This window comes from Papio anubis, chromosome X (assembly GCF_008728515.1).
Source record: "Papio anubis isolate 15944 chromosome X, Panubis1.0, whole genome shotgun sequence".
Classification (NCBI taxonomy): Eukaryota; Metazoa; Chordata; class Mammalia; order Primates; family Cercopithecidae; genus Papio; species Papio anubis.
Genome location: NC_044996.1, coordinates 77,922,979 through 77,944,802, shown reverse-complemented (window position 1 = coordinate 77,944,802; position 21,824 = coordinate 77,922,979). Strand labels below are relative to the sequence as shown.

General features: G+C 34.9%; 1 protein-coding gene across 2 annotated transcripts in view; it reads left to right on the top strand.

The window, feature by feature from the left end:
* ABCB7 (ATP binding cassette subfamily B member 7) overlaps window positions 1-21,824 on the top strand; it is a 113,591-nt gene that overhangs the window by 69,429 nt on the left and 22,338 nt on the right. For both annotated transcript variants that reach the window (XM_017954123.1, XM_009197821.3), the window contains exons 5-12: window positions 13,925-14,057; window positions 14,945-15,213; window positions 16,612-16,700; window positions 16,792-16,879; window positions 18,881-19,055; window positions 20,045-20,202; window positions 21,111-21,274; window positions 21,435-21,564. In XM_017954123.1, coding sequence (XP_017809612.1) covers window positions 13,925-14,057; window positions 14,945-15,213; window positions 16,612-16,700; window positions 16,792-16,879; window positions 18,881-19,055; window positions 20,045-20,202; window positions 21,111-21,274; window positions 21,435-21,564 — 1,206 coding nt within the window. The remainder of the gene's footprint in view (window positions 1-13,924; window positions 14,058-14,944; window positions 15,214-16,611; window positions 16,701-16,791; window positions 16,880-18,880; window positions 19,056-20,044; window positions 20,203-21,110; window positions 21,275-21,434; window positions 21,565-21,824) is intronic.

The following is a 21,824-nucleotide window of genomic DNA, read 5'->3' as shown; positions in this document are numbered from 1 at the left end:
TATCACAAGAACAGAAAACCAAACACCGCATGTTCTCACTCATAGGTGGGAACTGAACAATGAGATCACTTGGACTCAGGAAGGGGAACATCACACACCGGGGCCTATCATGGGGAGGGGGGAGGGGGGAGGGATTGCATTGGGAGTTATACCTGATGTAAATGATGAGTTGATGGGTGCAGCACACCAACAAGGCACAAGTATACATATGTAACAAACCTGCACGGTATGCACATGTACCCTACAACTTACAGTATAATAATAATAAATTAAAAAAAAAAAAAATTTGTAAAGGTGTGTTTTATGGCCCAGAGTGTCATTTATCTTGGTGAATGATCTGTGCAAGTTTGAGAAGAATATGTATTCTGCTCTTGTTGGATGAAGTATCCTATAGGTGTCATTTAGATATAATAGAGGATGCATCTATTTTTCCTTGCCATTCTATCAGTTTTTGCCCTATGCATTTTGATATTTTGTTGTTAGGTGCATACACAATTAAGGAATGTTATATCTTTTTGGAGAATTGACCTCTTTATCATTATGTAATGCCCCTCTTTTATTCCTGTTTCCTGTTAATTTTCCTTGATCTGAAGTGTGTTTTATCTGAAATTAATATAGTTACTCCAGCTTAGCTTTGATAAGTGTTAAGATGATATATATTTCTTCATCCGTTTACATATAATTCATTATGTCTTTATATTTAAAATGGGATCTGTAGTTGGATCATCTTTTAAAAATCCATTCTGACAATCTGGGTTTTTTTTAATGCCATCAGATCCAGGCATGATGACAATCTGTGTTTTAATTGGTATAGACTATTCATATTTAAAAGATTAACTGATATTATTGGATTAATATTGACCATATATGTAACTGTTTTCTGTTCATTGCCTTTCTTCATTGGTTTTTGCTTTTATTTTACTTTTTCTTCAATCTTTTTCTTCCTTCTCTGGCTTTAATTAAACATTTTATATTATTTTGTTTTTTCTAATCATTTAACTTTCCAATTATACTTTTCAATTTTTAAGTGGTTGCCATAGAGTTTGCATTATACATTTATAGGCAGTCTAATTCCACTTTAATATAACACTGTTACTGCTTCATGGGAGTGGTGCACATAACAGTATTCCCAATTCATTCCCCCTATCACTTACACACTGCTGTGATTCATTTCACCTATTTATAAGCTTTAATTACCCAATACATTGTTGCTGTTATTATTTTGCAGAAACTTACCTGTTAGATCAATTAAGAATAAAAATAAATTATTTTATTTTACATTAATTTCTTCTCTAACATTGCTTCCCTATTAAATGTAAATCTGAGATTTTGACCAATGTCATTTCCATTCTCTCTGGAAAACTTTTTTTAAAAACAGTTCTTGCAAGATCCATGTACTAGCAACAAATTTCCTCAATTTTTGCTTTTGTAGAGAGTATATATTTTTCCCTCACTTGTAAAGGACAGTTTCACTAGGTGCAGAATTCTAGGTTGGTGGATTGTTTTTTTCAACAGTTTAAATATTTCACTCCACTCTGTTCTTGCTTGCATTCACTGCTATTTTTCTTCTTGTTCCTTTATAGGGGATTCCTCTGGCTTCTTTTAAGATTGTTTTTGTCTTTGATTTTTGTAGTTTGAATATGATATGCCAGGCTGTACCTTTTGGGAGTTTTTTGTTGTTGTTGTGTTTTATTTGTTTTGTTTTGTTTTGTTTTTTCTACTTGGTGTTCTCTAAGCTTTCCTGGATCTGTGGTTTGGTGTTGTCGTTAATTTTAGAAAATTCTTAGCCTTTATTATTTCAATTATTTTTTCTGTTCCTTTTCCCTTTTCCTTGTGGTATTCCCATTATGTATACATATGTTACACCTTTTGTAATTCTCCCATATTTCTTGCATATTCTTTTCCATTTTAAATTCATTTTGTTCTTTACTTTTCACTTTGTGAAGTTTTCACTGACATACGTCTTCAAGCTCACTGATTCTTTTCTATTTTGTGTCCTGTCTACTGATGAGCCTATCAAAGACATTCGTCATTTCCGTTAGAGTGTTTTTGATTTCTTGCATAACCTTGATTATTTCTTAGAGATTCCCCTCTCTTTGTTTATATTACCCATCTTTTCTTGCATGCTGTCTGCTTTTTCCATTAGAGCCTTTGGCATTTTAAATTCCTCGTCTTGTAATTCTAAAATCTCTGCCATATGTGAGTCTGGTTCCAATGTTTACTTTGTCTGTTTAGATTCTTCTTTGCCTTTTGGCATGCCTTGTGATTTTTTTTGAAAGCTAGACAATGCATTAGGTAAAAGGTACTGAGGTAAATATGCTTTAATGTGAGATTTTATGTTTATCTGGCTAGGAGTTGGCTGTCTTTAATGTTAGTTGTAGCTGTAGGTGTCAGAGGCTAGAATTTCCTCTAGAACCTGCTAAATGGGGCCAGAGAAATTTTAGGGGATAAGGCCGTATCAACAAAAAATTTTAATGAATCAGGTTCACATATCATGTAACTTCTACTAGTTACGTTGAGGTTGTTCATTAAATATCAGTGTGATTTACTTTTCCCCTCTAAATGTTTTATCTGCTAGAGGATTTAGATAAGAGGATTTATCTCTTAGATTAGATTAGTGGAGTTGAGACTACAAGTCAATTGCTCTTTCATATTCTTTAATTTGCTTTCAGTTCTGTGTGCTTCAGCCGTGAAATAAGGTAAAACAAGTTTGTTTTACGGATATTATGATCTCTAGCTTTTAGATGTCTGTTATTTAAAATGACAATGACATATAGTCCCTTTTTGTGTCATAGCTTTGTCATGTTTATACTTTCAAACTATTATATTAGGTAAAAACAACAGATTACTTACAAATATTACATTATGTAACAGTCTTGCATATGGAGTCTTCTGCGTGTCTGTTATTCATATAGATTAGTCATAACTCTTGCTTTACTTTCTCAGAATCCATATTCAGCTATGATGTAAGGATTGGATTAAATAGGCTGTTTTCTGTTGAGGTTACTCTTTGATGCCCAGAGCAAACTTTATATACAAGCCAGAATTATTTTGGTGATGCAGTGGAAATCTTTAATGACATTTCCTTTATTGCCTAGGCCTAATTTTCATGAATTAATAATGTATATAATATAAAATAATTTCTATTTGATCAACTTACATAACTGCTTTGTTGTTGTTTGATATTTTTCCTTTAATGAGAATAGAAACTTCAGTTCTGTGAGGATTCTACCACTACCCTGATAATCTTTACAAATTGTCTGAGTACCCTTAATGCAGGCAAACCCCAAAATTGGGGCTTAGCCTGGGAGGGTTCTTGGCTTCGTGCAGGAAAGAATTCAAGAGTGAGCTGACAGCAAAGTGAAAGCAAGGTTATTAGAGCAACAGAGTACAGAAAAATGGTTGCTCCATAGACAGAGTAGCAGCAGCAGCCCTTGTGGATTTCTGGTTAGCTATATGGCTATTCCTTGATTAGTTGTGAAATAAGGGGTGGGTTATTCATGAATTTCCTGGAAAAGGGATGAGGAGTTCCTGGAACTAAGGGTTCCTCCTCCTTTTAAGCCATATAAAGCAACTTCCAGGAGTTGCCATGGCATTTGTAAATTGTGATGGTGCTGGTGGGAATTGCTTTTAGCATGATAATGCATTGTAATTAGTGTGTAATGAACAATGAGGGCAACTAGAGGTCGTTTTAGTCACCATCTTGGTTCTAGCTGGTTTTGGCTGGTTTCTTTGCTGCATTCTGTTTTGCTCAGATCCTGTTTGTTTGGTGGGGCCTCGTGACCAGTGCTTGGAAAATAATTCGTGCCGATCTACTACCTTACCTTGTCCAGTTTTCTCTTATCTTTGTCTTGCCTTGCTAGTCAAATCCCTCTTTAGTGCTCTTGGTCTTTATTTTTTTCTCTCCTGATTCTTTTGTGAATAGAGAAGCAATTAAAGGAACAAAATGCTTTTTTACTTGTTTAGATATATTGGGCACTTCTTGGCAGCTCTGCTCATAAAGCCCTTAGTTAACAGAGTCCACTCTGAAAGAGGTAAATTTTTTGAGGAGTTTAGATATTAAAAAGTCTGAAAGAATTGGGTTCCTCAGATGACTAGTCATAATCATAATGGGAAAAGTGATAATTAAATCTGGAACTTGAGGTCCTCAGCAAACTGACTATATTGACCAGTAATTTTGGCACCATGTAGATACAGCATACTTTTGGTAGTCCTTTATGGCAATTTTACTTTTTACTTAACTCTGTTCTTCAATTACTATCCCAAATTGTACAGTTTTGTGCTAAAAATTAAATGAATACCATTTTGTAATGGTATACCAGTCTCTGATAATTCAAGAGCCTAGCAGATTATTTATATGATTTAAATTTTTGATCTAAGAAAGAAAAATGTTTTATAAGTTCCTGAGGCTGGGCATGGTGGCTTATGCCTGTAATCTCAGCTCTTTGGGAGGCCGAGGCAGGCAGATCACTTGAGGCCAGGAGTTTGAGACCTGCCTGGCCAACATGGTGAAACCCCATCTCTACTAAAAATACAAAAATTAGCTTGACATGGTGGTGCATGCCTGTAGTCCCAGCTACTTGGGAGGCTGAGGCACGAGAATCACTTGAACATGGGAGACGGTACTTGCATTTAGCTGAGATCACCCCACTGCACTCCAGCCTAGGTGACAGAGGTGATTCCATCTCAAAAAAAAAAAAAAAAAAAAAATTAAAAGTTCCTTTATTTCTCATGTACTTAGTGTGCACATTGCAGTCAGATTAAATATACCTTTTGTCACAAGATTACAATCTTGTAAATATAACCAGTTTTTTAATTTTTAAAAAGTAACAAGGTATGAAACTTCATATTGGGTTGATTTTTATTGAAATACACTGTGATTCAGCCTTATTTTTAGACATTTCCTGCCCCCAGACGAGCCAGGTCTGTGCTGTGATGCTGGCTTTATTTCTTTTAATTTTAATGTACATTCAATGAAATGCACTCTTTTTAGTATACAGTTTCATAATTTTTAACACGTGTATATTCACATAATTACCACCACAGTCAGGATACAGACAAGTGCTATCACCCCAAAAATCTCCCTTGTGTTACCTCTTTTTAGTCATACCCTATCCAGACCCCTAGCTGCTGGGAAACATTGATTTGTCCTCTATCACTATAGTTTTCTCATTTTGAGTATGCCATATAAATGGAATCATGTAGTATATAACCTTTTGAGCTGATTTCTCACACTCAGCATGACGTCTTGGTCGTTCATCCATGTTACTGGATATACCAGTTTGTTTCTTTTCATTGTCAAGTAGTATTCCATGGTATGGATAAAACAGAGTTTGTCCATTCACCCATTCAACAACATTGGGTTCTTTCCACTTTTTAGTGATTATAGATTATAACTAGAGCTGCTTTAAACATTCAGACACAGGTTTTTGTGTGAACCTCAGTTTCCATACCTCTAGAATAAACACTTAAGAGTGGAATGCTAGGTCATACTAAACACATGTTCAACTCAATAAGAAACTGCCAAGCTGTTTTCCAGAGTGGTTCTCTTTGTATTCCCACCAGCAGTGTATGAAAGAGTTCCTATTGCTTTGCTTCTTTGTCAACACTAGGTATTGTCAGGTGAATATCTTGTGGTTTTAATTTACATTTCTCTTAAGGCCTGAGATATTAAGCAGCTTTGTGTGTATTTAGTTTACATTTGTGGTTCTTCCTTTTGTGAAGTGTCTGTTTAAGCATTTTGTCCATTTTTTAATTGGGCTGTTTGTTTTTCCTCTCAACTTTAGTGAATTCTTTATATATTCTGATATGAAACCTTTATCAGATACATGATTTGCAGATATATTCTCCCAGTCTGTAGCTTATTTTTTAATCCCCTTAGTAGTATTTTATGTAGAACAAATGTTTTTAATTTTGATGAATTTCAGTTTATTATTTTTTTCCTTTATGGATTATGCTTTTGTTGTCATGTCTAATAACTATTTGCCTAACTAAAGTTCATTAAGATTTTCTCTTTTGTTTTCTTCTAAATGTTTTATATATTTTTCTCTTTCACATTTAGATCTGTGCCATGTTTTTTAAAAAATAAGTATGTACTGAACTAAAGTGCTACATTTTGAATTCCTGTATGAGGTTTAGGTAGAAATTAAATTTTTTTCCAATTGTTCCAACACCAAGGCTATCCTTTCCCCATTCAGTTTGCTTTGTATCCTATTACTGCTATAACAGATTATCGCAAACATAGTAGCTGAAAACACTGCAAATTTGTTATGTTACATTTCTGGAGGTCAGAAATCCAAAATTAGGTTTCACTGGATCGAAATAAAGATATTTGGCATGGTTGTGCTCCCTCCAGAAACTCTTGAGGAAAATCTATTTCCTTGCCTTTTCCTGCTTCTAGAGTTCACCTACATTCCTTGGCTCAGGGCCTCTTACTCCATCTTCAGCATCAACAGCATGTTCAGTCTCTCTCTGACTCTGACCCTTTTGCTTCCCTTCGTCTTATCTTCTCTCAACTTTGACTCTCCTGCCTCTCTCTTATAAGTACTCCTGTAATTAGATTTGGCCCACCCAAATAATCAAAGATAAAGAACATAATCATGTTCTTCAGCTTAATCACATCTGCAAAGTTCATTTTGCTATGTAAGGTATCATCTTTATAGGTTCTGGAAATTGGTACATGAGTATCTTTGGGGAGCCATTATTCTTTCTCCATAATGATTATATATGGGATGTTTTTCTGGAATCTATTCTGTTTCATTGATGTTTGTGTTTCTGCATTCACCAGTACCACACTATTTTTATATTTTATATATATATATATAAAATATATGTATATATTTTTTAGTTTTATAGTAAGTTTTAAAGCCAGGTAGGATGATTCTTCCAACTTTCTTCCCTTCTTTTCAAATTTGTTTTTTGCTATTCCAGTTTTTTTTGACTCTGCATATAAATTTTAGAATAAACTTTTCTATAGCTATTAAAGCTCTTCTATCAAAGAAGCCTGATGATATTTTAAATGAAATTTTATTAAAAATGTAGACCAATTTGGGTAGAATTGACCTCCTTACTAGGTCGTGTCTTCCATTGGATGAATGTAGTATGTTTCTCCATTTATTTAGCTTTTATTTGATTTATTTCATCAGCATTGATAGCTTTCAGCATACAGACCTGACACATGTTTGATTATCCCAGTGGTTCCCACCCAGGGGTGATTTTGACCCCAAGAGGACATTACGCAATGTCTAGAGACATTTTTATAGGTCACAACTAGAGGGGGTGGGGTATGCTACTGGCATGTATTGGGTAGAGGTTAAGGACACTGTGAAACATCGTACAATGCACAGAATAGCTCTTCCCGCAAGAAAGAATTATGGAACCCAAACTGTCAGTAGTGCTGTAGGTTGAGACCTTGGGTTAGATTTATACTTAAGAATTTTTTTTATTTGATGAGGACAATGTGAGTAATTTTCTTTTTTAAATTTTGGTTTCTAACTGTTCATTGCTAATATGTTGATATATTAGTAATTATTGATTTTTGTTGATCATTGTAATATATTGATAATAATATTGGTATCATTTATATATTTGGATTTCAGTCTACCATTTTATTATTTGTTTTCTGATAAATTTATTTTGTTACTTGGTTTTACCTTTACTGTCACCTTTTATGTTATTTGAACAGATTTTACTATCCCATTTTAATTTATCTACTATGTGTTTTAGTTTATCTCTTTATATAATTTTGTAGTGGTTACTCTAGAAATTATAGTATGCATAAGTAACTTTTCACAGTCTGCTTAGAGTCAGTATTTTACTACTTCAAATGAAATGTAAAAACTTACTACTCTGTAAGTTCCCTTACCTTCCCCCTTCATATTTACCATTGTTTCATATCTCTTTAATACTGTAAACCCCATCAGTCAGTGATCTTTTTTCTTACTCTGTGGAATCTTTCTGGACAAATGTAAATTTTGCTTTTAACTATCAAACATATTTTTAAAGAACTTAAGAATAGGTTATTATATTTACACAGATATTTGCCATTTCCATTGCTCATCCTTCATTCCTGATATTCCAGGTTTCCTTCTGCTTTCATTTCTTGTTTTATGAAGAATTTTCTGTAGCAATTCTTTTAAAGCAGGCCTTCTGGTAACTAATTCTCTTAGTGCTCCTTAATCTGAAAATGTCTTGATATTCCCTTCATTCACAAAGATTAATTTTGCCCAGTGTACCATACTAGGTTGACAGTTCTTTTCTTTCACCACTTGAAAAATGTTGTCCCACTTACTGCTGGCCTCTGTGGAAATCTGCTGTCTTAATATTGTTTTTCCCCTATACATAACGTTTTTATCTAGCTGATTTTAAGATATTTTTCTCTGTCTTTAGCTTTCATAAGTTTAATTATGATGTGTCTTGGTGTGAATTTCTTTGGGTTTATCTACATTTGGGTTGCTCAGCTTCTTGAAATTATAGGTTTATGTCTTTTGCCAAATTTGGGAAATTTGCAGCCATTATTTCGTTGGTACTTTTTTGTGCCCCACACTCTTCTGCTATCCTTCTGGGATTCAATAAAGGATGATAAGTGTTTTGTTACAGCTCCATAGGTCCCTGAGACTCGGTTTTGGCTTTTTTTTTTCTTTAGTCTATTTTGTCCCCGTTGTTAAGCTTAGGTAGCATCCTAACATGTGCTGTGTATTTTAATGATATTGTTGACTACTAGAGCATCTGCTTGGTTGCTAAGACTCTTGTATACCTTACCTTGAAATCTTGATTGGTAAGACTTACATAGCTTCTATCAGTTGTAGCTAAACTTAACAAAGATGGATGGCATAATAATGGAACATTAAGAAGAGCTGGGATTTCAGTGTTTTTGTTAAGCCTGATAGAATTGTTTTCACATATTATTAATGTGCATCAATTTAGTTTCTTCAGAAAAACTTTGGCAGTCTGACAAACTTCCTGTTCCTAAGTAACGGTTGATGTTTTTCATACTATAATTGCAGAAAATGTAGAATGTGAATGATTAAACATTTGCCTTGACTATATGAAAGCATTGTACTCCTAATTATTGTTCTATCTTCAGGTTCATTAATACTTGCCTCTGTCTTCTCCATTTTGCCATGGAGCCCATCCATTGAGTTTTTATATGTTAGTTATTATATTTTTCAGTTCTGTATTTTTTATTTGGTTCTTTATATCCTTTATTTCCTGAGACTTCTATTTTTTCACTTATTTCAAGCATGTTCATAAATATTCCTTGAAGCACTTTTATGATGGCTACTCTGAAATCTTTCAGATAGTTGTAATGTTTGTGTCATCCTGATGTTAGTGTCTATTGATTGTATTGTCTTAATCAAATTGATATCTTATTGGTTCTTGATATGATTTTTTAAATCGAAACCTGGACATGTAGAGTATTATTAGACTCTGAATCTTATGTATATCTTCTGTTTAGCAGGCCTCCTGTGACACCACTTCACTGGAGCAGGGGTGCTGCCTCATTACTGTGGGTGGAGATGAGAATCTGGGTTCCTACTTGGGCCTCTATTGACTCCTGGCAGAAGGGATTTCTCATTGCTGCTGAATGGAGTGAGAAGTTAGACTCCTGAGTAGAATAAAAGGCAGTAGACTGGGCAAAAATATTTGCAAACCACATATCCAACAAAGGCCTTATACTTAGAATATATAAAGAACCCTTAAAACTCAACAGCAGAAAAACAAACAATCCAATTATAAAATGCACAAAAGGCATGAACAGATATTTCACCAAAGAGAAGATATAGATTGCAAATAAGCACATTAAAAAGTGTTCAACATCAATGAGGTAACAATATGCACCTATTGGAACAATTTTGAAATTTAAAAAAAAATGATAATACCAAATGTTTGTGAGGATGCAGAAGAACCGAGTCACTCATACTTTGTTGGTTATTATAAAATGATACAGCAGGCCAGTTGTGGTGGCTCACACCCATAATCCCAGCACTTTGGGCGGCCAAGGCAGGCAGATCACTTGAGCCCAGGAGTTTGAGACCAGCCTGGGCCAACGTGGTGAAACCCCGTCTCTACCGAAAATACAAAAATTAGCTAGGTGTGGTGGCATGCACTTGTAGTCCCAGCTACTCAGGAGGCAAAGGCAGGAGAATTGCTTGAACTCGGGAGGTGGAGGTTGCACTGAGATGAGATCATGCCACTGCACTCCATCCTGGGCAACAGAGTGAGACTCTGTCTCAGAAATGTAAAATAGAATGATACAGCAACTCTAGAAAGAGTGTGGCAGTTTCTTAGTAAGGTCAGCATGGAGATGCCATATGACTTAGCAATTGGACTCTTGGGTCTTTTCCCAGATGAATGGAAACTTATATCCACCTGTATGAGAATGTTGATAACATCTTTACTCATAGTAGCCTTAAGCTAGAAACAACCAAAATGTCCTTCAGGGTGACTGGTTGAATAAATTCTTGTACATCCATGGAATAATCCTTAGTAATAGCAAATGATGAGCTATTGATATATGCAACAGTCTTGATAAACTTTGAGCACATTATGCTGAATAAAACAAAAGCTGATCTTAAAAGGTTATATACTATATGATTCCATTTCTAGAATATTCTCAAGATGAGTAAACTGTAGAGATCAAGAGCAAATTAGTGGTTGCCAGGGTAAAGGGACTGGGGTGAGGCAGGTAGAACGGGGGTGAATACAAAGTGGTGGCATAATGGATTTCTCTTGTGGTGATGGAATAGTTTTGTATCTTGATTGTGGTGCTAGTTACAGATCTGAATGTGCGATAAAATTGCATAGAACCACACAAACAGACACATACATACTACACACACATACACATGAATACAGGCTAAAAGATGGTAAAAACTGAATGAGGTCTCTAGTCCAGTAGTTAACAGTAGTGTGCTGATGTTAACCTTCTGGTTTTGATATTGAACTACAGCAAAATACAATGTCATTAGGAGATGCTGGGTGAAGGGTACCTGGGTCTCTTTGTACTACATACTACTTTTGCAGCTTTCTATGAGTCTAATTATTTCAAAATAAAAAAGTTTTTGGTTTTTTTTTTTTTGTTTTTTTTTAAGAAGATTCTCATTTGCCTGGAATAGTTTAAATCTAGTTCTGCTAAAGGCAGCATACTGGAGAAAACCACTGTTTGCTACTCCCACCTCCAAAATATCACAAGGCAAATAAAACTTACATTATATATTAATAAAAACATCTACATGTAATATCCTTCTTATTTCTTTGGTGTATTTCTTTCCTTTTTAACATATATGGCATATTTCTTACCTTTTTAAAATTACTTGTATGGGAAAACTGACAGTATTCAGTTGTTATTAGGGGTAGTGCCATGTTTTTTGCATGTGCTAACTGCCCTTTTTCTGCCACTAACAACACAGTGCAGATGACACTCACATGTCCTGAACACTTACAAGGATGTTCTCTAGTTTGACCAAATCCAAAAACATTTCCAAGGAAGTAAAATTGCACAACTTTATCGGTGATACATTAGTTTTAGGCATCATTCACTACAGCTTTGGAAAAGGTATAATGGGCTGTGAGTTATGAGAATTGCATGCTAGCTGTGACTATCACTTTTTCTCCTACTGAGGAAAGTGTATTGGATTGCAGGTGAGGGAATGTATCCTTAAATGGAAAACCTGGAATCTGCTCAAATTTATTTAAATTACTTTTGATATACTTCACAACTATAGCTGGTTTAAACAGTGCCTTTGAGAGCATCCATTTTAGGGTGCAAAAGAAGTGAAATATATCGTCCCTGCCTTATAAGCTGCTATGGTATACTGGAAACAATTCTAACTTCAAGTGTCAGACCTGGATTTTAATCTTAGCTCTGCTGCTTACCAGACAAGTCATTAAACCTCATGGAACCTGAGTTTCCTCAACTATAGAGATAAAATCTATTTTGTAAAATTGTTATTCCTTTCATCCCTCACATTTGTGAAAGGTACCTACCTTCACCATATATGATTCATCTAGCTGTTGTTCAGTAAATGTTACTTTTGTCACAAAAGGTTTGTACATTATTTGGGTGATAGATACACTAAAAGCCCAGACCTCACCAGTACGCAATATATCCATGTAACAGAACTGCACTTGTACCCCTTAAATTTATACAAAAAAAAGATGGAAATATATCCATGCATATATACATACAAAATGAATCAGAAATATATCATAAAAGTGATAAATATTGTGGTATAAACTATAACAAAAAGATAGAAAATGGAGAGTGCCAAATTGGCTGCATATTTCAGAGAAGGCATTATGATAGAAATGGTATAAAAATTGGGCTTTGAAGGGTGATGAGGTAGATAGGGGAGAGGAGACCATTTCAAGAAGAAGCAAGACCTGTAATCTCAGCACTTCGGGAGGCCGAAAGGCCGAGGCAGGCGGATCACAAGGTCATCAGGAGTTTGAGACCAGCCTGACCAACATGGTGAAACCCCGTCTCTACTAAAGATACAAAAATTAGCTGGGCATGGTGGTGCATGCCTATAATCTCAGCTACTCAGGAGGCTGAGGCAGGAGAATCACTTGAACCCAGGAGGTGGAGGTCGCAGTGAGCCAAGATTTCACCACTGCACTCCAGCCTGGACGACAGAGCGAGATCTCAAAAAAAAAAAAAAAAAAAAAAGAAGCAGCAGCAAGAAACCTGAGGTTATATGGCTACAAGGGAATCAGAATTGAGAAATTTATACTATTTGAGACCTGCCCTATTTTCTATTAGATTTTGGAAGTCAGAAAGCTTAATGTTTAAGTAGTTTATTTCATAATATTACATTCTTAAAAGCATCCCAACATGTGCTGTGTATTTTAATGATATTGTTGAATACTAGAATGCCTGCTTGGTTGGTAAGACTCTTGTATACCTTACCTTGGAATCTTGGTAAGACTTACATAGCTTCTATCAGTTATACCTAAGCTTTGAAAGATAGATGGCATAATAATGGAGCATTAACAAGATCTGGGATTTCAGTGTTTTTATTAAGGCTTATAGAATTGTTTTCACATGTTATTAATGTGTATCTCTTCAAATAAACTTTGGGAATCTGACAAACTTTCTGTTCCTAAATGATGGTTGATGTTTTGGATACTATAACTGCAGAAAATATAGAATGTGAATGATGAAACATTTGCCTTGAATATATGAAAACATCATACTCCTAATTTTCTTTTTAAGTTTTATTTTGATGTATTCTCATGGAGAAATAGGTGCATTATTGAAAGCTTAGTTTTGATAATAATTGGGCTTTGTTTTATATGGTATTGGAGCAAAGAAGCTTTCTGTAGGACAAATGGATTTATCAGTGTTTTTTTCCAAAGGTGAATCAGCCACATATACTTGTAATTCATCTGCTTTTGTGATCCGGTTTGCTGTGTAATTTAGTTTACCATTATTTTGGTGACCAAATTATTTTTAAAATATTTATTGAATGCCTGCGGTATAAGAGCATTATATTCAGCATGGGTGGGACAAAAAGTAAAATGGCACAGACCCTCAGCGATCCAGTAGGAAAGGGAAATACATACACAAATAACTACAGTGTAAGACAGTTTGCCATAGTGTCATGAGCTTTGTAGGATTTTAGATAATGGAGACAGCATTTTTCAGTGGCAGACCTGGGATGATTTCATGGAAGCAGAAGCATTTGACTAATTCACATAGCTTATAAATGAATATTAACATGGCAGTGTGAAGTATGAAGCCTGAAATGACAGCTCTCCCAATGTCAAAGATACTGTCTTTATGAATGGGGAAAATCACTCTAATACCAGGTAGTGGTAAATATGTAAACATTATCATAAGTACTAATTTAAGGTAAATATTTGTACTTTTATAAATAAGTATTTTATATATAATGGGTGATTGATGTTTTTATGTTTTTAGGCCATGAATATTGTGGTTCCCTTCATGTTTAAATATGCTGTAGACAGCCTCAACCAGATGTCGGGAAACATGCTGAACCTGAGTGATGCACCAAATACAGTTGCAACCATGGCAACAGCAGTTCTGATTGGCTGTATGTGTGATTCTTTAATCTGTCTAAAGGTGTTGACTTTCTTCAAGGAGGTTTCATCATATTTGAGCAGATGACCTTTTCAGTACAAACACAGCTTAGCATTTTGGATGTTTGTTGTTTTATGTGAGATGTTTTGTATGTGTTTTTAAAAACTGTTCTGTATGATACACTTTCAAAAAATTCCATGATAACATTAGGATTTTTACAAGTTCTAGAAAACAATAGTATGAAATAAGACATTAAATTCATAACAACCACTTCTAGGAGTTAGGCTTTTTGTAACATCCATTTCCACAAAGGTCAATTATTTTCTTGCTGGCATTGTTAGCTATTAAATAGGAAATAGCTAAATAACAATATATATGTACATAAATGCTTTATTAAAATGTATTCATTAGTAATAACACAAATCTACAATTTGAAAAGAACAGAATATAAATGCTATGTGTCCCATGCATTAGAAAGGACACTATGAGATTTGGGAGACATTAGTAAGGGTATGCCTTTAGTCAAGGCACTTGATTTTTCAGGATCTCAATTTTATCACTTGTTATTTAGGAAGATTAAATTAGATAAAAATCCTCAACAGATACGCACATTTATCCACAATAATGCCATGTGGGCTATTATTTAAGTATTTTATTTGGAAAAAAATATTTTAACATTTGAAACCTAGAGGAAATAACACTGAAGGGATTCATAGTGGTAGAAAAGTTAATACTCATTAGGCTAGATTATTTCTAGGTTTCTTTTATTGTAAATATTCTGTGATATATTCATTCACTGAATTATTCATTGTACAAACATTTTCTGCATGCTTGTCATTTCTATACTCCTTTGATTCTAATATTGTTACATCCTATTTTTTCTTTTGAATGTATTGTTAGATGGTGTATCAAGAGCCGGAGCTGCTTTTTTTAACGAAGTTCGAAATGCAGTATTTGGCAAGGTAGCCCAAAATTCAATCCGAAGAATAGCCAAAAATGTCTTTCTTCATCTTCACAACCTGGATCTGGGTTTTCACCTGAGCAGACAGACGGGAGCTTTATCTAAGGCTATTGACAGAGGAACAAGGGGTATCAGTTTTGTCCTGAGTGCTTTGGTATTTAATCTTCTTCCCATCATGTTTGAAGTGATGCTTGTCAGTGGTGTTCTGGTAAGTTAAACATTTTTTCATAACAAGCTTTTATCTTAAATTCATATTAGTAGCAATTGAATATTTGAAGCTGTTGTACTGTTGCATGCCTATGGGTTTGAAAGCAGAATTCTGTGATGCCAGAAACATTATGCAGTTTAATTATTTTACCACAAACTTCAATGGACTGCTCAAATTCTTTATCATGTTGTTATTGTAAATAACTATTCAGTTCTACACATAGATTAGTCATCAACTAGTACTTACAAGGTTTTTTTTTAAGCAGGGATTTTTATGTATGGCATTGGACTGATATGCTCAGAATATCTAGGTTTCTCATCACCTTTCATAACATTTTAGGCAATTTCACCTTTTTTTTTTTTTTTTTCTCTGTTTCAACTTTTAGGTTCAGGGGGTACCTGTGCAAGTTTGTTACATGGGTAAATTATGTGTCACTGGGGTTTGGTGTACAAATGATTTCATCACCAGGTAGTGAGCATAGTACCTAAAAGGTAGTTTTTTGACCCTCACCCATCTGCCACCCTCCACCCTCAATAGGCCCCAGTGTCTATTCCCCTCGTTGTGTCCGTGTGTACCCCACTTATAAGTGAGAACATGGTATTTGGTTTTCTGTTCCTGAGTTAATTCGATTAGGATAATGGTCTCCAGATGCATCCATGTTGCTGCAAAGGACATGATTTTGTTTTTTATGGCTACATAGTATTCCATGGTGGACATGGGCCACATTTTCTTCATTTAGTCCACCATTGATTGCCATCCATGTCTTTGCTGTTGTGAATAGTGCTGCAGTGAACATAGCATTTATATGTCTTTATGGCAGAATAATTTATGTTCTTTTGAATATATGTACCCAGTAATGGGATTGCTGATCAAATGGTAATTCTGTTTTAAGTTCTTTGAGAAATGTCCAAACTGCTTCCCATAATGGCTGAACTAATTTCCATTCCTACCAGCAGCGTATAAGTGTTCCCTTTTCTCCATAACCTTGACAACAAACATCTGTTATTTTTTGACTTTTTAATAATAGCCATTCTGACTCATCTGAGATGATATCTCATTGTGGTTTTGATTTGCATTTCTCTAATGATTAGCAATTTCACCTTTTATAGTTAAAAATATATGTATGTATTTTTTATTCCTCTTTAGGCTTATTGTACTATCTTCCTATTAGTATTTGATGGTACTATTGATGTAGCAAGTGCAGTTTGATTTTCTACCCTTGTTGCCTAAAGTAGATTTTCTAAAGTATTTGATTTTTCACCCATCGTTCACATACATAACTTCCCGCCACCATATTTTTGTTAAAATCTTTTGACTGAGATTTGCTGTTGTGTATTACAAACTGTTTGGCAAGAACAATAACTATTTCACATTTCTTCTTTGGACTTCCTTTTCTAGTATTACAAATGCGGTGCCCAGTTTGCTTTGGTAACCCTCGGAACACTTGGTACATACACAGCATTCACAGTTGCAGTCACACGGTGGAGGTAATTTATTCCCTAGAAGCCACATACAATTTATAAATTGTTATGCTTTTATAACAGGTATTTCATGCCTATGCAAATCTTTGTCTTACAGAACTAGATTTAGAATAGAAATGAACAAAGCAGATAATGATGCAGGTAATGCTGCTATAGACTCACTGCTGAATTATGAAACTGTGAAGGTAATATGTTTAATTATACTTTCCTCTGCCTTTCACACTGCTCTAAGATTTGATCTACCATTTAATAGGTACTGTAAGTTAGAGCTTTGGGTTAGGATATGATCTCTAGGTGTGATGGAATAATACTATTTTATTGTTTGTCTTTTGTTTAGAAACTGTCCTCTTTCCTTCTCAGTTTTTGTTTGGTACTATCAGATTTTTACCTTCTGAATTAATTTATAAGTGATCATAAATACAGTCATGCACTGTATAATGATGTTTTGGCATCTATGATGTTGGTCCCATAAGATAATAATGGAACTAAAATGTTCCTGTCAGCAAGTGACATTGTAGCCATTGTAATGTTGTAGCACAATTCGTTACTCTATTACTTATGTGTTTCTGGTAATGCTGGTGGAAACAAACCTACTGCGCTACCCATCATTTAATATTTGATAATGATAAACTAGTATGTTAACTAGTATATGTATTTTCTACTTTTAATCATTATTTTAGAGTGTACGCCTTCTATTTCTAAAAACAAAGTTAACTGTAAAATAGCCTCAGGTAAGTCCTTCAGGAAGTATTCCAGAAGAAGGCATTGTTGTCATGGGAGATAACAGCTCCATGCATGTTATTGCCCCTGAAGACCTTCCAGTAAAAGGAGATGTGGAGGTAGAAAACAGTGATATTTGACCCTGACCCTACATAGGTCTTGGCTAATGTGTGTGATTATGTCTTAGTTTTTAACAAAAAAGTTTAAAAAGTAAAAAAAAAAAACAAAAAACCTTAAATAGAAAATAGCCTATAGAATGAGGATATGAAGAAAGAAAATACTTTTGTACAGCTGTACAATGTGTTTGTGTTTTAAGCTGTTATTAAAAAGAGTAAAAAAGTTTTTAAAAATTTGTAAAGTTACAGTAAGCTAATTTTATTATTGAAGAAATAAAATATTAAATAAATTTAGTGTAGCCTAAGTGTACAGTGTTTATAAAGTCTACAGTAGTGTACGGTAATGCCCTAGGCATTCATATTCACTCACCACTTCCTCACTGACTCACCTAGAGCAATTTTCAGTCCTGCAAGATCCATTCATGCTAAGTGCTCTATACAGATATACCATTGCAAATCTTCTTTACCATACTTTTACTGTACCGTTTCTTTGTTTAGATATACAAATACCATTGTGTTACAGTTTTCTACAATAGTCAATACAGTAATGTGCTGTACAGGTTTGTAGCCTAGGAGCAATAGGCTATACCATATAGTCTAGGTGAGTGGTAGTCTATACCATCTAGGTTTATGTAAGTACACTCTATGATGATTGCACAGTCAAAATTACCTAAAGTATGCATTTCTCAGAACATATCTCCGTTGTTAAGTGATGCATGACTATATACCGTTAGCATCTTGATTCAGAATGAACAGTAAGCTAATCAAATTGGCATGTAAATTCTTGACTCTCTTCTATCCCTCAGAGTGCCTAGTATAGTGCTTCCCATTAATTCTTTCATTTATTTGTTCATTTTTCCATTTAACAAATAGTTACTGAATGCCTGTTATGTGTTCTAAGTGGTTTCACAGGGGAGGGTGGTAAAAAAAAAGATTACTTTCTAATCCCTGCTATCCCAGAATTTTATACTGTACTGAAAGAACTTAAGTATGCAGGTGACTAGATAAGAAGGCATAATGTTGTGAGGGTAGTAGGAATTGTCAATTCAGAGTCTCAGGGGAAGGCTTTGTGAAGGAAGTGTCATTGAAGATTTTGTTTTAGATCTGGGTTGGAATTAGCTAAGCATTCAGTAAATGTTCATTGGGTGAATTTTGTGGACTTTTCAAATACAATTCATTATGGAAAGCTGCAGGGATATCATAGTACAATATATTGAAAGTCAATTTTTAAAATGGAATCTACAGTACAAAATTGTATTCATACTTGAAGTCTGATGAAAAGTATACTGATCACTTAAGAGAATAAATTTTAATTATACTTGCCCATAGTTATTTTTATATATTTTGTAGTATTTTAATAATGAAAGATATGAAGCACAGAGATATGATGGATTTTTGAAGACGTATGAGACTGCTTCATTGAAAAGTACCTCTACTCTGGCTATGCTGAACTTTGGTCAAAGTGCTATTTTCAGTGTCGGTTTAACAGCTATAATGGTGCTCGCCAGTCAGGGAATTGTGGCAGGTAATGGGTCTGTGGCTATCACATTTACAGGCTGTTCAACTTTTATAAAGATTAATGAAAGGAATGTGTATGCGTATCTCTTAATTATAAAGGATGTTAAAGTGCTTTAACATCCTTGGAGTACTTTTCTCTTTGTATCAGAATGTATTTGCTTGATTGTTTGATAATGGTTTTTTAACTTCCTTTTGTTTAGTGCTGGCTCACTCATTGATTGGGATTACTGTTTGTAACTACCTGATCTTTTAAGAACAACTTTTTTTTTTAGCATCTAGTTTTTCTAATTTTTCTTGTAGACTTGTAGAGCAATGTAATTAATTTAGTGTTTAGTTCAAAGGACTAAACTGCAAACACTCTTTTTTAAAGAATTACCAGGAACCTTTTAATCTTTCTACTCCTTTTTTTACTTGCAAAACACTTCAAAAGTAAATGTCTGCTCCTCCTTTCTGTCAACTCCCCCCACCCCCACTCAGTTAGTATTCATTCATTCACTGTGACCTAAATATGTTTTCCACATATTTAGGTCACAACAACATTTTGTTGTTGTTGTTGTTTCATTTTGTTTCCTTTAACTTGATGTACATCAGAATGGTTTATCATCCTTAATCGTGATGTCTATTTTCTCCAATTTATAATGTATACTAATTTTTAAATTTCTATGTTACACTGCAAAGAAACCGTTACTAGTGTCTTAGGGAAAAAAGAGAAACTTTTTAGCCTTCCATTTCTATCCTCACTTAAACCATTCTTTTTTGTGTATTATATATAGTGTGTAGGTAGGCCTTTCCCATTCCTCTTAACATATACTAAGTTCCCTGTATTACCTAAATCATGGATTAATGCTTTGAAATTGAGTTGACATAAGAGTTGTTGCTGATTAAGAATATTTTGTTCTGTGATAATAGACTATAAACCTCTCTATCTTAAATTGGGAAAGTATGTAACATTTATCTAAAATACCCTTTTTTTTCTTCTGCCAATTGCATATTAAGGCACCCTTACTGTTGGAGATCTAGTGATGGTGAATGGACTGCTTTTTCAACTTTCATTACCCCTGAACTTTCTGGGAACTGTATATAGAGAGACTAGACAAGCACTCATAGATATGAACACCTTGTTTACTCTACTCAAGGTAGACACCCGAATTAAAGTAAGTAATCCATATAGCACCTTTTCAAAAGTATGTGAACATCATCCCATTAGTAGGATTATTCTAGGAATATTCCTACATCACCACGTTAGCAAGCCCAATTTCTTTTACTTGCAGGAATTGGCAGGGGAGTGGGGTGCTATCACCTGTATTAAGAGGTTGTTAGAGCTTTCACTTCTATGTTTAAAAACCTAGCCACGCATGGTGGCTCACACCTGTAATCCCAGCATTTTGGGAGGCCGAGGCGGGCGGATCACCTCAGGTCAAGAGTTCTAGACCAGCCTGACCAACATGAAGAAACCCCGTCTCTACCAAAAATATAAAATTAGCTGGTTGTGGTGGCACATGCCTGTAATCCCAGCTACTCGGGAGGCTGAGCCAGGAGAATCGCTTGAACCTGGGAGGCGGAGGTTGCGGTGAGCCGAGATCGTGCCATTGCACTCCAGCATGGGTAACAAGAGCGAACTCCGTCTCAGCATAAATAAATTAAATAAATAAATAATAAAAATCTTACAATGTTAATGAAGACTTATACTAGAAAGTAAATTTTGTTAAGTTGAATTATTTGTACTTACACTGAATTTAGTTATCTAATAATGACACAGAATGTATGATTGCCTCTCCTCGCATCCTCAACCCCATTCCTCCCCTGCCCATCATCCCTTCTCCCTCCCCCCCCCCCCCTCAAAAAAGTTGCTCAGAAACCAAAACATTCAGGGTTTGTTTTACCTTGGCCATGAAGCATGAGAAAACAAATCTTTAATTGCATGCTTGGAAGTGGTCTAAGTCCACTTATAAACCTCCTTCTTTTCCATAATTTCCTTTTTCTTTCTGTGAATTAGAAAATTGTCTTCATAGCTGTACTCTAGGCAGTGTGTAAAGTGGCTTTTTTTCCTCTTCCCTGCTAGGACAAAGTGATGGCATCTCCCCTTCAGATCACACCACAGACAGCTACCGTGGCCTTTGATAATGTGCATTTTGAATACATTGAGAGCCAGAAAGTCCTTAGTGGAATATCCTTTGAAGTCCCTGCAGGAAAGAAAGTGGCCATTGTAGGAGGTAGTGGGTCAGGGTGGGTAATTTAGTTATTTGTAAAATTCTGTATTATAGACTGATGATTCCCAATGTAATATTTTTTTCTTTATTATAATGAAAATGATTACTGTGGTTTAAAACTGGGTTTTCCTAACATTAATAGGAGCTAAATAACCTTTCTTCATCTCCAATTTCAGGAAAAGCACAATAGTGAGGCTGTTGTTTCGCTTCTATGAGCCTCAAAAGGGTAGCATTTATCTTGCTGGTCAAAATATACAAGATGTGAGCCTGGAAAGCCTTCGGAGGGCAGTGGGAGTGGTACCTCAGGTATTTAAAAACAGAAAAAAACAAATTTTTGGAAGATTTATTGGGTTGATCAATCTGTAACTAGAACAATTTGAATCAAGGGATCAACATATGCTACTGAACTAGTCAATATTAGACCCTACCAGTGAAGTTCTGGTACCAAAAGGGATTTTTTAAAAAAGGAAAGGAAAAAAACTTGAAGGGAAAATCTGCATGATAGGAAGCCCTGGAATGATAGCATAATAGAATAGAAAGAGCACAGACCTGGATGCTAACCCCAT